Genomic DNA, 18,293 nt, shown 5'->3' on the forward strand with positions numbered 1-18,293 from the left:
TCAGTGTTCTGGTGCTGCCAATGTCATCGTAAACAGAGATTGGCCATGGGCACTGAAATTGTGTGGTGGAGTCTGTTACATTATGGCCATCTAGAAAAAATACCTGGAATATCCTTTTTTAAAAAAATAATTATCTAGAATATATGTGTGTGTGTGTGTCTATCTATATATACATACACATACATACACACACGATATAATTTTTAATAGATGGAATTTATAGCCCCTCAAGGGTCAGTGGATATTAATTGGAGAAGAAATCCATTGCTTTGTCTAAATGAGTGGTTTTCAAAGTGTGGGGCTCTAGCTAGGTAGGCAGAAGACTTTAACGAGAGCATCTATTCCTAGGTCAAGTTCATACATCGCAGACCTCCTGAACTCACACCAGCCTCTCCCGCTTCAGTGTTTCTGTCCTTCGTATCTCGTCACGCATTCTGATCATCATCTACCGCTTTCGTGATCACTTAACCACTTCACATTTTTAACCTCAATTTTATGCTTTGAGAGAGTAGAGTGTTGAATAAATGCTAGTCCAAGTCTGTCCGTTGAGCACGCTTCTGACCCTCTGCGAGAAGCCACTGGATCCTTCTGTCTAGGCTGTCTGTTGTTCCATCCTTTAGTCCTATCTTGAAAAGTTGTTACGGAAATAAAATGAGCCGATGCTAGAGCGAGCACTTTGGGACATTTAGTAACTATCTCCATGTGAGGTGGTATTGTTATTTATACCTTAGATTAGCTCTGAGAATTATCAATGACATTTGTTTTATATAGGGGAAAAAAAACTCTTTCTGCCTCGTTAAGAAAGATTATTTCTTAATAAAGTTTTTATATATATATATATATATATAATTACAGATGGGATACACACCGCTACATGTGGGCTGCCACTATGGAAACATCAAGATTGTTAACTTCCTGCTCCAGCATTCTGCAAAAGTGAATGCCAAAACAAAGGTAAACTCCTTTCTCCTTTGTATCTACCAAGTCATTGATCTCGTGTCCAAGGAAGTAAGAGTCTTTTCTTCCATCTTCCTTCTACAGAATGGGTATACGCCGTTACACCAAGCAGCTCAACAGGGACACACGCATATAATCAATGTCTTGCTTCAGAACAATGCCTCCCCCAATGAACTCACTGTGGTAAGAGCAAAGGGCCAGCTAAATGATGAGGCGGGAGCTGGGTGCTGGTGTCTTCTTACATTTTTATTGGACAGGGTTACTTTTTGACTTTCTGTGTTTAGTAGGCATAAACAGAGCATTCAGTAGAATGAAGGGAAAAGGACAATAACTGTATTGTTGTGAGTTGTCCAGAGAGAGAGATGTGATTAATGTTTCCCACTTAAAAACTACCAACCGGGCTTCCCTGGTGGCGCAGTGGTTGAGAGTCCACCTGCCGATGCAGGGGACGTGGGTTCGTGCCCCGGTCTGGGAAGATCCCACATGCCGTGGAGTGGCTGGGTTTGTGAGCCATGGCCACTGAGCCTGCGCGTCCGGAGCCTGTGCTCCGCAGCGGGAGAGGCCACAGCAGTGAGAGGCCCGTGTACCGGAAAAAAAAAAAACAAAAAAAAACTACAAACCCACTGCTACCCAGTAGGGAGTACAAACATAAGAAGAAGCACGTGTTTGTTTCCTTGATTACATAAAACATTAAAAAGCCTCTCGGGTTCCATGTGTAGCAGCCCAGACTCTGCTGTATGAGTAGGGACAGGTTAGGTGTGTTTTGTGCAAGGTATGTCTTTAATGAAACAGCGTTTTGGGTGTGACAGTGGGAAAGGACTGGTGAGACACTCACCTTACGTCTGTAAGGGCAAACGTGTGGAAACACACAGGCGCTGAGACACGTGGAATGACTTGTAATTCCTTGACCATGTTTCCCTCTTCCCAGAATGGGAACACTGCCCTGGCCATTGCCCGGAGGCTTGGCTACATCTCAGTGGTGGACACCCTGAAGGTGGTAACTGAAGAGACTGTGACCACAACTGTGAGTAGTGGATGCCAGACCTTGTAACCCCATTACCCCAAGAGCCAGTTCTCAGACTGTAGATTTTTCCAGGCTTTGGGGAGATGAACCTTTTTTCCTCCATTCAGAAACTAAGCACCGTATTTCCAAATGCTGTCACCTCCTTAGTGGCAGTCAGCAAAGCAAAACTCTCATTTCTGATGGGAAGAAAAATTCAAAACACTAAAAATACCTTTTCAAAAGTTATACCTTTCAAAAAGCTACAGAGGTTTTAGTCCCATAGAAAGACGAATGTATTTCTTTATTTTGATATAAAAAAATTTTTTAATGAGATGTTTTGACATCCTTCTTTGACAGTGCAAGAAAGATGAAAACTCTTAAGTTGGTTCTTTAAAATATTTTAACTCACAAATGATAATGGGTACATTGTCATCATTATTGTAAAAATATTTTTGCCTTGTTAGAGAAACATTAGAGGTGGGTTCCAAGTCAGTTTTTCCCACCACGCTCGCTTCTCTTCCATTCACCTATTGGAGTTTTCCTAGGAAAAACAATCACTTCTTTGGAACCCCGTCTGGTGCCTTTGAACTCCATCAGGATTTGGTAACTTTGGAATCAATAGCAGATATTGCCCCATGTCAGAGGTTTACTTGAGTTATTCCTGACCGCATGACTCAACACACAGGCCTGAGATTGAGTCCGTACAGTGTCAGTTTAGGACTCTGCAGCACTTGGAAGTATCAGCTGTGCTTCCTTTTCTCATATGCCACCTTCCAACACGAAGAAGGCATAGTTCACGTCTGCAGTCTGGATATACAGTGCTTCGTACAAAACACCATGGCTTGAAGGACTCTGTTGCTACCTGCCGGTTGAGTTATTTGGCTGTGTACAGGTTTTAGAAACTAAAACTTCAGCCTGCTGATCACAAAAGAGAAATGTTGTAATTTGCAAAAGCGGAAACAGTAGCTTTAATGGACTAGAGCAATGGTTGTCAACCAGGGCACATTTCTAACTTTAAGATATAGCTGGAATAGAAATAAATTCCTACCTATTGCTTTCATATACCTCTTGAGTATTTCATCATCTTAAAATCTATCATTAAATTCTCAAGAAAAGAGTTTAAATAAATAATGTTTATTAACCTTAATTTTATAGATATGCCATGTAACTCTCTTGAGAGTAGGAAAGGAGAGAAGGACAAGGTATTAAATAACAAGCAAGTGTCACCATGCTATAAAAGACTTGAAGTCACTGAAATAAATATGTGAAACTTCTGTTTCAATGTTAGAGAATTGAAGGTGGTATAATAGTTCAAAATATAAATCTTATTTGATTAAATGTCAATGATTTTCTCACCTGTTAGGAAAGTTCAAAATATTTCTTTGATATCAAAAAGAGCTTTAGGAGAAAATAAAGTTACAGACAGGGAAAGTAAAGTTACAGCCTCGGGAAATGGACTGAGAGAAAAGGGTTTTAGGGCTCCAGTTCCTAGTGAAAGAATGTGCACGGCAGTCATGCCATTTCTCACTCAACATCATCAGCTGACTTGGTAGGTGACTTTCTGCCAGAGAGAAAAGATTACTCATGCTAACAGGAAGGTCCAGTTTGCCTGGTGAAGTAAATGAGGCTTCCGCCAAATGAAACGCTCACATTGACTAGAAAAGAGGCCACTGAAGTCCCTAAGACCTAGTCCAGCCCTGTGGTATTTGAGACTTTATTTCAAGCTGAGACACCACCTCGTCAGCCCTGCCTTTGCAGTTGCCTGTCATCTAGCTCAGAGAGGACTGACGGGATTCAGGGTGGGGTGTGTGCCCTTAAGCTAACTAAGCACATTGCAGCCACCCGCAGGTGGGTCTCTGTTCAGACGTTATGGAAGCCCCAGCGACCATTGTCTCCTTAAGGCTCTTAAAAAGAGCCTTCAGCAGCCTTAAAAAAGAATACTGCATCTTTGCTAGGAGTGCCTTATTGGATATGGCAATTCAGAGAAAGATGCTTTAGTTAATGACATTACAATCACGGCAGAGTAGGAAACTGAGTGGCTAGAAGCGGATATCCAAAAGATAGGCATTAAGCTATTGAAATTGCATTGTTTAAAATTCCCTCAGTAGCAACGAGCAGAGTACTTCTATCACTCAGATGTTGGTTTCTAACAGCCTTCTCTAATGGAGGGAACCAGGGCTCCTTGGAGAAATGACAAAATCTACAACTGGGGCAGGAAATACACAAGATGAGCCTGCAACCTCTGGTAGTGCCAAAAAGTAAGGCCCTCCCCGTCAATAAATAAATAAACATACATACACAAAATGATGGGACGTGTTTAAGGGACACGGGAAGCCACTGAAAGACTTCCCAATGGCCAAAGCCAGAACAATTTGAACAAAAGAAATAAAATAGTATCGGGGCATAGTGCAAAGTGTAAAATATATATCCATGAGTTCATTACTGATACGGATAAATGATTGAATGACTATGGAAGAAGAGGCAGATTTCTCAGGCAAAAGAATTCCGAATAATTTATGAAAATACTTTCCCCTCCAAGAGGTGGCTCAGGATTCCCCATTGCTCAAGTGTGTCTGAGTGTAGTAACTTCCCTCGCAAGAAAACAGTGTGGAGAGCAGGGGAAATAGAGTAGATTACAGGGGAGAAAGCTGACCAACACTGCTTCAGCCACATGACCGAGTACAGCGTCAACCCTGGTGAATCATGTTGACAGTATATGCCCTTGATGTGATGTAACGAAAATGACATTTTACCGCAGTGGTCTTCCTCCCCAAAACATATAACCCCAGTCTAATCAATGAGAGAAACATGAGACGAAGCTCAATTAAGGGACTACAAAATACCTGACCCGTTCACCCCAAAACTGTCAAGGTCATTAAAAACAAGGAAAGTCTGAGAAACTTAGCCATAGGGGCCTAAGGAGATTGACAACGAAAGATAACACGGTACCCTGGATGGGATGCTAACACTGAAAAAGGGTATTTGGCCAAAGCTGAGGATATCTGAATCAAATATAACTTTAATTAATAATAATAAATCAATATTGCTTCATGAATTGTGACAAAGGTACCATGCTAACATGTGTTAATCATAGGGAAAACTGGGTGAACACTCTCTACTATCCTCGCAATTTTTCTGTAAATCTAAAACTGTTCTAATATAAAATATTTATTTTTTGCAAATGTTCAATTACAGTGTTACATGCTGGAAAAATGCAAAATAATGCTTTACTTCAACATGACTTGTACCATTAGTCTTTTATACGCTCAGATTAAAAGAGGATTCATTTTAAAACTAAAACATATTAAGTCATTAATATTTTCAAACAAGTAATACTGTCAGTGTTCTTTGGATGGATACAATTTATCTAGGCGAAAAGTCATCAAAGAGCAATTAAAAGATTCAGTATAGCCTTTGCTCTGTCATACTGTATACCGTTCTTTAAAATTTTGTGGCAGTTAAAATTACCCTGCAAATGCATTACCTCTAAAATATTTTCTGCAAACACATGGTTGTAAAAGTTATTGGAATCTCAATATTGTGATTTATTCTAGAAATTGAAACATACACCTAGGAAGGGAAAACGAGAAGGGGCTGGCTTGGCACAAGCAATAAAGACAGGCTTCTTGCCAATCATTTGCCTTATCATCAGCTAAGACTTTTAGTGGAATGGGGTGGCAGATCCATGAAGACCGTGAAGAAGTATAGCAATGAACTAAAGGAGGCAGTATCTCTCTCCTTTTTTTTCCTTTGAAAAGCTTTATTGCGGACCTAAAGCTTTTAAGCTGGTGCGCTTTGGCCGCTAGAATTCTTTCACCTTGTATTCGTTCTCTGCCATGTATATGATGAGGAACTTAGTGCTGTGAAGGCATAATTTTGATGTCATTTTGTATGAGGGGGCCTTCAAGATATTCAACACACAAATCCCACAGTAAACCAACAGATTAATTTAGGAAGCAATGAATAGTCTCAGTAAAATGTCCTGTCTGCTCATACTAAAGTGACTGCTTTCTTTGTTACTAGACTGTCATAGAGAAGCACAAAATGAATGTTCCAGAAACGATGAATGAAGTTCTTGACATGTCTGATGATGAAGGTATGAAAACCTCCTTTGAGTTCGTAGTAATGAAGAGTGACTTTGTATTTTTTTCCTGAAGAAAATTCACTGCAAAATGTTTTTAGAAGCATTAATATGTTTCGTTGTAGTATCAAGAGCATGCATTTTTCACACTTACATTGTTCACTTAAATCATGCAGTTCGTAAAGCCAACGCCCCTGAGATGCTCAGTGATGGCGAATATATCTCAGATGTTGAAGAAGGTATTTGTGAATTTTTATTGTGATAAAATTTAACTACCAGCTTTATCTTCCATTTCTTATCTTTGAAATGTAACCCTTCCTTGAGTTACTAACTTTTCATTTTATCTTGCAATTATTAATTAATGTATCATTTAAACAACATGTATTTGGTATCACTGACTGTCTTCTTTTAGTCTCTTTGACTCCCCTCTCCTTGAACGCATTTTTCAATTTGAAAATGCAAGTGTTACTAACGATCTGGATTACTTTCTTACTATTTGTTTCTATTAAGCATAAAAATTGTTTTTATTGTTTACATTTGAAAACCTAGAAAGTAAAATCTGATTAATATTCATATCTAAAATATTTTTTTAATGAGAGGGTTTATAAGGGAAGGGATCAAATGCCCATTCTAAGATGTACTCTAAGCTTTGCAGTGAAAGTTGCTTTTGAACTTGAACTCATAATGAAACCTCAACCCCAACAAAACTGCTTTCAAAATGTAAGTTTTCAATATTGATTTCATGAAAGAGACAAATTATAGATGACTGTCACTATTCTTCATGTGCTTAAAAGAAACTACTAGTTTTCTGCCTTACTTAAAAATCAGTGCGTATGACCAGGTCATGTTATGGAGTTATATTAATGAATGACATCCTTATTGTTCTTTGGAAAACTAGCATTTTGACAGTAAATAAATATGATAAAGATGGCAAATTTTTGGCCTTTTTACTGCAATAATGAAATGTTTACTTAGAGTAGAATTTATAATATATTTATGTTTCTTTTCTGCGTCATTTGACTCTCCCAGTGTTCTGATTGCTTCTCCATTTTCCGTCTCTCATGTTGTATTTTTCTCTCGGGTCAGTCTTAGTGCAGCTAGTCTTTCTCTGCCTCTGGGTTGTCTCTGTTGTAATTATCGGTTCCTTCTTTGATTTGTCCAGATTTCGTTGGAAACCTAAATAGTGGGAAAGCCTACCTGATCCAAAGTCACTTTAGCTTTTTCAGTTCCAGTGACTGCCAAGTGTAAGTGCGTTGTAGCCAGGGATTGCCCGGCTAGGAGAGCTAATGTCTTGTTGGTCATTTCGGGACCTGAAAGTACCTGTCTCATTGTTTGTAAATGTTGTTTTGATAAATATGAAAGGCTTCTACTCATCATTTTTCTTTCTTTTTCTGTAAACCATCAACTATATGTTTACCTCTGTTTATCCCCCAGTGGATAATATTTGCATCATCCTTAGGACTCTACGAGTAACATGCCTTACTGTCATATTATATTTCGCTGCTTTGTTATGCAACATTTTCAGAGTAATTTCACCTGTGCAGAAGATAAAAGGAAAGTGATGGTCTCACAAAGATGCATACACTCACAAAATATGGTGTCAAATGAAATGATTATGAGATACAATATGACAGTCACAGACCTAAAAATTTGCTAGTGTCTAACAGGATATCCCCAAATAGCTGCATTGATGAGAGGCCAAGTTTGAATGGACCATGTAACAACCTTATACATGTGGATAACTCATTTCCAAAAAGAAGAAATTTTGAATCTCTTCATTTGAAGATATTTCATTTAGCTGTTTAACTGGAAATGACCATCATTTCCTTTAGATTGATCTCAGCTTGGGAATTTGAAATGAATAAGCAAATTTTCATTCTCATTTTATCCGTCTTTCTTTAAACTCAGCCCTTGCTTTATGGATGTGTCTGGGGGCTGTTGGAAGAAAAGGGCTCTTGACCTCATAACGTTGTAGCGTTTAATGTTGAAAGGGAGTTGGTTAAAGGTCACTCAGTCTGAACAACCGTCACCCAGTGCTGGAATTACCTCTGTTACGAGATCCTGTGCCCAAATGCCTCCGTGATGGGAATTGCCTAATTCCCAGACTGCCTATTCCATGTGAACAGCTCTGACTTTAAAAATTCTTCATTTTAGGGAGCATCCTTGTCACCGATTCAGGCTTTAACTCAGTGATTCAGGCTCTGATCTCTTTGGCACTATTGACAACAAAATCTGCCTCATTCATGTAACAATGCTTCTGATATTTAAAAATGCTTTTCGTATTTCTTCTCAGTGTTTCTTCCTCTGGGCATACTATTGACACTTCCTTCCCCTGTTCCCATACCATCGTGGTCAGTCTCCTATGTACATTTCATCGTGTCTGTATCCATCTCACACTGAGGCGGCCAGAGCCGAACACCATGTTCGAGGTATAGTCTGAGCAAAGCAGAGTATACAGGGCTATTGCTTTGTCCGTAGATGATAAATACTAAAAATCTATGATTGAAGATGAAGATATTTCCAGGGTTATAATATATACTTAACTGACTCCCAGGGTTATAATATATACTTAACTGACTCCCATTAATATTACTATCGGCTAATGTCCCTAAGTTTTGCTTTCATGAGGTCTAGGAAGCCACAGTAGCCCTTTATCACATATTTGTATCATTCTCTGCTGCATGAACTAGCATTTCTATTTGACTCCAAATCCTGCAACAAATCATTTTGAAAGTGAAATTCTAAAAGGATCCCTACAACTTTAGTCTTGCCGGGGCTTTGCCACTGTAGGCTGATTCGGTGCTTCCTGTTTCATTAAGCCCTTATGGACGGAGGCGAATGTTTATTTCTGTGAAACCGCAGCATGTTGTGAATCTCTCTACATACGAACTAGTAAGTTCTTGGGGTATCCCAGGTGCTAAGAATATCAGCGGCTTTTAAAAGCAAATAAAAATAATAAGCAATGTATGCTGCCGATTTTTCTTAAGAAAAGAAGAATGAGTTTGTAACATGGGAAAATGTAATTTTAATCCTAAATTATAAAAGTTGAGTGGAATATTAGGAGAAGAGTGCCAAAGGCAGTCTCTTTTCCTCCTTCCTCTTTTCTTTTATCTTTGCTTTCTCCTTCTCTTGTCTCTGATCCACTATGAGAAATTAGTACAGGTAAAAAAAACACTTAGATTAATTTCTCAAAAAATAATTTTCAGAAAAATAAGGCTAAAAATGTTATCAGTTAATGGCTTAAGGGAACAATGGAGCCAAGTTACAGAGTAGAACAGAGGTTGAAGTGTCAGCACAGCAGAGATAAAGCAGGTGATAAGCCCGCATGTTCTACAGGTAAGGGGTAAACAGAGCTCCTCAGAGGGCCAGACTGATTCGCAAATACCTTAATGCTCTACTTTCTTCTTTCCCAGAAAATATGTGACACGCATATAAAATTAATATACATGCAAAATTATTGTTGATTCTAGTACCGCTTAGAGTCTTACGTTTTGCAATTCAGTTTGTAACTAAAAAGAAAGAAACAAGGAAATTGGGAGAGAGCAGAGGGAGGGAGGGAGGGAAGAAGGAGAAGGGAGAGAGAAAGGAGGGAGAGCGGGAGGAAGGAAAAAAGGAAAAAGAGAAGAAAATTGCGATTAAGATTCGAGTTGTCTTCTAATTTGAGTCTCCCTCCCAGGGGACTTCACCACTGGCTTTGGTTCAACAATGATTTTACATTGTAAATTCCTATAAAATGTATTTTGTCAATTAAAAAAATGTATAATACTGTTATTTTAGCTTGCAGGATTCTAGTGGATTGGGTTATAGTAATAGATTTAAAGAACTATAGATGGGACATAATGAGAACTGGAATTAAGCCATGGAAAGTAAAAACCCAAAAGGCAGCTCTGTGAAATAGGACTCCACTGAACAGGTTTACGAAATAACTGAGTGACACAACCCTTGCTGGGAAGAATTATTTAATTCTTAGCTTCTTACAATTCTGATAGGACTATAGAAGCTCTTTCAGGATCAAATGTAGACACTAAATATTAAAAGAAAAAAGTAAGAGTCTAAGTACACTTAGATATAACTGTCAGTTAGGTATACCACAGTCTACCGGATTGTGAAGTTTCCTATTAAAGGAAATCCAAAAATCTGGAAACCAGATTCCAGTACCCATCAAGGAGCACAGAAGGGGTTAATGAAGTAGAATAAATCTGTCTGACCCAGGAAAAAAACTAATTATGTGTACTAAGATTGCTATCCACCGGTCCTTTGGAATTGGAGCGGTAGAAATCTAAAGGCCTGAGCCTCTCAGAATTTAAATTCTTCATCAAAATCTGTATATTTTTCTTAAAGAGTGAGATTCTTACTTTATATAGTGGGTCAAAATCTTCGGATACATTATTTATAAAAACGTATTTTTAAAATTCTAAAAAAATTAAAATTGTCAGTAGGTATAGGTTTGAGGTATAATAAAGCACTAACGTTTCATCAGATATCATGAGAGAGTCAAGCTCACCTCAGCTTTGTACCCAAATCCGTGCCTAATGGAAGCCCCAGCAAAGTGAAATCCACAGATTTTAGAGAACTCAAAGGGCAGGTTAGGAACCTGTAGTCCAAGCTCTCCATTATCCTGATGAGAAAGTAAAGCCCAAATAAATGTTGAGTGACTTACCCAACCAGGTTAGTGGCAGAGTGGGACAAGAAGACAGATGTGAAAGTCTGTGGAATTAGGTCACCTCTTTCATAGCTACTTGAACGTGACCTGTGTTCTTATATATAGAACCCAAGAGTGAATTTTTTTTATTGGGGGAAATGTCCTATAGGACCTCTTCTCACCGAATGCTTTGGACTATCCTGATCTTCTGGTCATCATAATAAATAAATCGGACTATTATGTTTTTAGCTTTACGGATCTGGAAAGAAGCCTTGGAGATTACCTTGCCTCCAGGTCCTCCAAGGGAGCAGTGACTGTTACGCAGAATATGTCGTTCACCTGAAATTTTATCATTTTACAAATACCTGTTAAATCCTAACATCCAGCCAGCCTTTTGCCTGATATCTCTCTGCTTACAATTGACCTTTCAAACAGACATTACATAGTTGCGTGCTACTCTCGGCATAAAGTCAAAACGAAATACCAGACGCAGAGACCTAATCTTAGTCTCTGGTGTATCCCCAGAACCTGGTACAGGACCTCGCACACAGCAGCTCTTCAATATGTGTTTGCACAGCTGTGTCCAAGAGGAGGGAGACTGAAAGGAAAGGATAGTCTTGCAGGTTTCTGAGAACAGGCAAGATGGAGAGAATTTGCTTCCTTGCTCCCTTTTCCTGCCGTTATACCCCTTCTCACTGAGACAGCCCTAGGCTACGTATTGACTCGATAAACAGCTTTCTAATGACTCTCCCAAGGGGTGTCTGCATCTCAAAGAATAGTTGGTGAATTTAAAAGCATTTCCAGCTCAGGCTTCCCTGGTAGCACAGTGGTTGAGAGTCCGCCTGCCGATGCGGGGGACACGGGTTCATGCCCCGGTCCGGGAAGATCCCACATGCCGCAGAGCGGCTGGGCCCGTGAGCCATGGCCGCTGAGCCTGCGCGTCCGGAGCCTGTGCTCCGCAATGGGAGAGGCCACACCAGTGAGAGGCCCGCGTACCACAAAAAAAAAAAAAAAAAAAAAAAAAAAGAGGAAGAGGAGTGCCAGAGGATATGGAGAGAGAGTGGTGAACAATGGAGAGAGAAACCAGACGAGTGAGTTCCAGCAGACGCCCTGGGGGAAACTTGCCTGGGAAGGTCCAGTCAGATGAGCACAGGCCATTTGGGAATCCCTGCTGACCTCAGCAACTGCCACGTCCAGGACTTCGTGGATTCAGACCCAGAATAAGTAGCTCTCATGTAGTGTATTTTTTCTCCTCAAGAAGCTGTGACAGATGAGCAGCTGTAGCAGCCTGTGGCACGAGGGGGAACAGGAATTGTTGAAGAGCTGTCAGGGAATTAGCATGTTTATTGACTAAGGTCAATAGGTGGTTTCTTCATTTGCCCAAAACAGGTTGTAATTTTGTTTTTTTAATAAATTTATTTATTTTTGGCTGCATTGGGTCCTCGTTGCTGCGCGCGGGCTTTTCTCTAGTTGCGGCATGCGGGCTTCTCATTGTGGTGGCTTCTCTTGTGGAGCACGGGCTCTGAGACACGTGGGCTACGGTAGCTGTGACACACCGGCTCAGTAGTTGTGGTGCACGGGCTTCGTTGGTCCGTGGCATGTGGGACTTTACCGGACCCGGGCTCAAACCCATGTCCCCTGCATCGGCAGGTGGATTCTCAACCACTGCGCCACCAGCGAAGCCCAACAAGTTGTAATTTTGAATAAAATTTCCCCCACACCCCCAGTTCTTTTAGTCCCTGCCCATCTACCCAGGACGTTTGACCTGCTTCATGGGGAAGTGGGATCTCACCTGGCCACCCGTACCCCTGCCCCCGACACTGGGATTCTTACTACAGAGAAAGAAGAGAGTGGAGGGTGACACCACGGAACATCAGCACCGAAAATGATTAGCCGGGGGCAGGCAGGATGGTGGGCAGAGGGTCTGGAACAGGAGGGGTTAGAGAACCAAGGGAAGATGTGAACACATGGGAAGGGGTGGTCCGAGCACCTGGGCCAGAAGTGCACTGAGGATGAGAGTTGACAACAGGCCTGGCCTGTCTTTACCTTGTATGTGCACACCCTGTAGGTAGAGGTAGGAGACAGAAAACAAACCAATAACAGGTGCTTGTTGCCCTGCATGGTGAAAAGCAGTTTGGGTGGGGCTTCCCTGGTGGCGCAGTGGCTAAGAATCTGCCTGCCAGTGCAGGGGACGCGGGTTCGAGCCCTGGTCCAGGAAGATCCGACATGCCACGGAGCAGCTAAGCCCGTGCACCACAACTACTGAGCCTGCGCTCTAGAGCCCACACGCCACAACTACTGAAGCCCGCGCACCTAGAGCCCGCGAGCTGCAAATACTGAGCCCATGTGTCACAACTACTGAAGCCCATGTGCCTAGAGCCTGTGCTCTGCAACAAGAGAAGCCACCGCAATGAGAAGCCCACGCACCGCAATGAAGAGTAGCCCCCGCTCGCCACAACTAGAGAAAGCCCGCACGCAGCAACAAAGACCCGATGCAGCCCCCCGAAAATAAATAAATAAATTTTTTTTTAAAAAAAAAAAGCACTTTGGGTGTAAGAGAAGGAAGAGGCCAGATCCTTGCGCACAACACGCACATGATGCGGGCGGGCACTGCTTTACACCTGGGGGCAGTGAGCGTCTTCCTGTTTTGCACACACGGTCCTCATACACCCAGGTAATGAAGAGCCAAGACCAGTGAGCTCTGGGTGTGGGGTTGAGTCTCGACGAATAGCTGAGAAAGACTGAACAGAAGGAACCAAAGGGCATGACACGGCCACTCTGAATGCAGCAACCGAATTTCACTGTACATAAGAACCCTTTTAGTGCCTGATTTCACAGGGCTAGTTTGTGGCTAGTAATTTATTCATTTTCTAGTCTTCTTTAAAAGGGGCATAGGTTTAAGTAATGAGAACAGTGCAAGTAACTTTTCCACCTGCATTCCATCTCTCTTCTTCGGTGTCTGTTTGACCAAGTCAGTATAACATCTAATCTTACTTAGGTGACTGAGGATAATTTCTGGATTAGGGTTAAGGAGTACTGATAAAAATAGGAAAAAATTACAGTGTCTGTCCCAACACTGTCTTTTTCTGGCTCTTTACAGGAAAGACACAGAATTCTTTTCCCTTTCTGGGATGGGTTTGTTTATTAACCCAACCAAGATCACAGGGGACGTTTTTCATTGCTACATCTGGAAAGATTCCAACACTGAGTCATGCGTGCTTACTTTAGAAACTATATCTAGCCTGGATTAAGGAATAGTAAACTGCAATACAGTTTTTAAAAAGAGGTACATCTAGCCACAAAGAACAGAATAATGTTTAAGAGGAAAGAGTCAAATTGACTTTGTACTCTTAAAACAAAAAAATCATCCTGAGCAGAAAAGAGTCATTTGTTCTGTGGGATAACGGCTACTTGTTCTTGTCGTTGCTTAAGAGATGTGCGAACTTTGCCATTTAAGTCTGATTCCTTTTTGACCATCTATGAAGCCAGGATCTTACCGGCACCTGGAGTTAGGGAAATAAAGAAAGAAGACAGTGGGTGGCCCTCCCGTGAGAGATACACGAATCCCTTAAAATGATACGCACTTCTTTTTTTGGGGGGGTGCATTTTGGGTCTTCATTGCTGCGCATGAGCTCTCTCTAGTTGCTGCGAGCAGGGGCTACTCTTTGTTGCGCTGTGCGGGCTTCTCATTGCGGTGGCCTCTCTTGTTGCAGAGCCCAGGCTCCAGTAGTTGTGCCCGTGGGCTCAGTAGTTGTGGCGCCCAGGCTCAGTAGTTGTGGTGTACGGGCTTCATTGCTCCGCGGCATGTGGGATCTTCCCGGACCAGGGCTCGAACCCGTGTCCCCTGCATCGGCAGTTGGATTCTTAACCACTGCACCACCAGGGAAGCCCGACACGCACTTCTTAAGACCACCTATGTCACCCATTGCTCATCTAACCATTGTCTCAACTTACCCCATTGCTCTCACATCTTTTGAGAAGGAAAGCAAGAAAACAGTATATTCTAGAACTTACTTTCTGTTTTGAAAGGACAACCACTGCTGCCAGAAGATGCTGGAAAACAAAAGGTTGAAGCAAAAGACCCAGCATCTGCTCCTTCCTGACGGAGGAGGCAGCTGGCGAGGGGAGGGGGCAGGAGAGAGAGCTCACTGCATTCTCTACCTTGGGCTTGGGCAGCCTCGCCCTGAGCCTCCTTCCATCCCAGAAGATAGTGGAGTCCCAAGCATCCACTGGTCCTCCAGCCTGACCCAGAAGTGCCTGTGCCGCACACGGGGACCTCGGGAAGTGGGTGGCATAGCCCCTCCACTGTCGACACGCCATCTCCTTCCTTTTATCAGCCTCTCAGGATGTGCACAGGAGTCCTTGCAAACTGCAAAACGAAAAGTGAAATGCATGAGCATCTGGAATCTAAGTAACTTTTCCCTTATTTATTGTGTGACTCTAGGTTAGAATTAGACTTTTAGAACTAAAGTTTGGGAATTCCCTGGCGGTCCAGTAGTTAAGACTCTGTGCTTCCACTGCAGGGGGCATGGGTTCGGTCCCTGGTCCAGGAACTAAGATCCCACAAGCCACGCAGTGCAACCAAAAAAAAAGAAAAGAAGAAGGAACTAAAGTTTGAGCGGGTCAGCATCCTCATACTATCATATTCCTCTTCCCTCTTACTCTTTTTTTTTTTTTTTTTTGCGGTACGTGGGCCTCTCACTGTTGTGGCCTCTCCCGTTGCGGAGCACAGGCTCCGGATGCGCAGGCTCAGTGGCCATGGCTCACGGGCCCAGCCGCTCCGCGGCATGTGGGATCTTCCCGGACCGGGGCACGAACCCGCGTCCCCCTGTATCGGCAGGCGGACTCCCAACCACTGCGCCACCAGGGAAGCCCCTCCCTCTTACTCTTGCTTCCTTGCTCTTCTGACAATGCAAATATCGGAAGATTGAGGGAAAAGACATGAGCAAATAGAGTCATTTGGATTCTTCATGACGAAAACTTACTGTCTAAACATTAGGGGAGCTAGACATAAAGTTTTGAATTTATGGAAAAGATTTTCTCTTCAAAATTATCCGGATTTTTATGTTCCTTATTTGAACCTTCCAAAAAATAAAATAGGCTGAGTCTTATTTGCCTTTATTTGTCTCTAAACGGGTTAATAATACCATGGAGTTGCTGAGATGATGAAAAGAAATAATATACACATAAAGCACTTAGAACAGTGACCAGCGTACAGTAGATGCTCAAAAAATGGCTGTCCTTCCTTTTCCTTAATCAGATGGATACGACTGTCTATGTATCCTGTTTCCTGCTCTAGGATTAGAATTAGGCCAGGACAGCACGAGAGGAAGAGAGAGCGCTTTGAGTGTTTAAGTCTTCAGTTAAAACAAAAACGAAAGCAATGTGGGGCGACAAAGTCATTGCATTGCCCCCCCACTAATGGGGGGGTGCTTGTCACTCGCATGGCAATGGTTAGTCTATAATCCAATTTCAAGGGCCCTAAAAATCCAACCCAACCAGCCCATTTCCTACAAGTCAGTAACTTCAGTAAAGCCGGCTGCTCGCTGGTCTCCAGCATTCCCATTCTGTCCCTCTGGGCTGCATCCTGTGGCCTGGGATGGCCAACTTCCCGTTTCCACCCCTCTCTCCCTGCCTGTACTCACACACTCTCCGTTCAGCATGCGCCACGTCTACAGTCCCACGTGCTGCCCTCTTCCTTTGTGCTCTTGTAATACTTTGTAACCGCACACACACCTTCTGTCCTGGTGGCGAGGTGGGGAAGCGCCTGGTCTCTGCAACCCGACTGCGTGGGTTCTAATCCAGGCTCCTCCACTAACTAGATGTGTGAGTTTTGACAAATAACTCTGAATCTGTTTCTTCATCTATGAACTGGAAATACTGGTACCTGCTTCCCAGGGTCGCGGATTAAACGAGACGTGCATGTAAAGTGCTCAGTTAGCAAGCACAGCGTGTAGCACATACAAGGCATGATCTCAGTAGGAACCAGCAGCAGTAGGAGTACAGTATTTGTATCATGGTTTGTGTCCTGGTGTCAGCTTCTTTACTAGAGGCTAAATGCCTCAAAGGCAGTAGTTGGCTTTACTCCTAACATAGGTCCTAGCCCAGCGCTCCACTGTCTACCGTCTCAAAGTGGTTACACGGTAGAGCAGGTCACCTGGGGACTTGTTACCCATGCAGAATCTCAGGGCCTACCCTAGACCTATGGAATCAGCATCTGCATTTTCACAAGGTCCCCAGCTGATAAAATGCATCCCTTGAAATTTGAGAAACACTGCACTCATTCCTTCAATTCACTTGCTGAGCTGGTACTATAATTATACTCATAATAGCCACTAGGAAAACAGACACTGAATGCTATAGAATCAGTACTGCCATTAGATCACTGTCATTTGTAAGGACCTTTGAGACCAGTGGTTCTCAAAGTGTGGTCCCTGGACCAGCAACATCGGATTCACTTGGGAACTTGTCAGAAATGCGAGTTTTCAGGTGATTCTAATGCATCCTCCAGGTTGGGAACCACTGCTTTAGAACCCTGGGAAGCTACCAGAAGTACCACATTAATATCGTGCATCCCCTTCTTCCTGCCTTGTTTCATTTCATTTCTTCTCTTCCATGTCTTAAAGAGACAAGTAAGGTCAAATGTCGTACGTATCGTTTCCTCTTTGCCGGATACTTGCTGGTGCACATACACATCTTAATGTCTACCTGGCAGACTGACATTTGTCAAAATACCTTTTCTGGTGTATGGAACACACAGATGACTTATCTGCAGTCCCTGTATTTTGTTTTATTTTGTTAATTTTATTCATTTTTTGAATAGGTGATAGACGCACATGGTATAAAATTCCCAAGGTACAAGTGTTTACGGTGAAAAGTAAGTCTCCCTCCTTCTTGCTCCAGTAATAGAGTTCCTTTCTCCAACAGCAATCACTGACCTTTCATCTCACACATTTATTGAGCACCTAATATGTGCCAGGCATTGTTCTGGGCACTGGATATGGAAGGAGAAGACAAAAACCCCTGCCTCCATGGAGCTGATATTTTGGTTACTGATTTCTTATTGTATTTGTTCAATAGCGTAGAGTTTGGCAGTAGTTAAAAGTAGGGCTCTGTAGTCAAACCAACTAATTTGGAATCCAGTTTTCCCCATGTTCTAAGTAATCTTAGCTGTTTATTCTACCACTGTGAACTGGGTTTTCTTTATCTTGAAATGGAGATAACAATTCTATTCTATAAGGTTGTTGTGAGAATTACTTGAGATAATACTTATAAAGCACCAAACAGTGCCTAGAACATAGTAAATGCTCAATAAATATAGATGTTGATTATAATGATGTGATCTCATTCTACTATTCTATAACGTAGACTAGAAATGGCTAAAGGATTTATTTTCCCAGTAGCTTACATTTCCTCTCTTTGCTATGTGATGATCAAAAAACACACTTTTTTTAGAACAAGGACAGTAAATTTGTCTTCTCAATTCTGATCATTAACTGCTTCTCAGTTAGGCTATTTACTGAGTTCTATGAAGTAATCAACTCCTAATCAATCACTAGAGCATAGAGACTGTGTTCCTCTATTCTTTTTAATCTAGCTTTTTTAAAAAT

General features: G+C 42.1%; 1 protein-coding gene across 1 annotated transcript in view; it reads left to right on the top strand.

Annotated features, from left to right (window-relative positions):
• Positions 1–18,293, top strand: part of ANK3 (ankyrin 3) — a 328,736-nt gene that overhangs the window by 202,947 nt on the left and 107,496 nt on the right. Inside the window, 5 exon segments of the mRNA XM_060033488.1 lie at positions 856–954; positions 1,042–1,140; positions 1,886–1,981; positions 5,984–6,056; positions 6,218–6,280. Of these exon segments, the coding sequence (XP_059889471.1) occupies positions 856–954; positions 1,042–1,140; positions 1,886–1,981; positions 5,984–6,056; positions 6,218–6,280 (430 nt within the window).

This window comes from Delphinus delphis, chromosome 16 (genome assembly GCF_949987515.2).
Source record: "Delphinus delphis chromosome 16, mDelDel1.2, whole genome shotgun sequence".
Classification (NCBI taxonomy): Eukaryota; Metazoa; Chordata; class Mammalia; order Artiodactyla; family Delphinidae; genus Delphinus; species Delphinus delphis.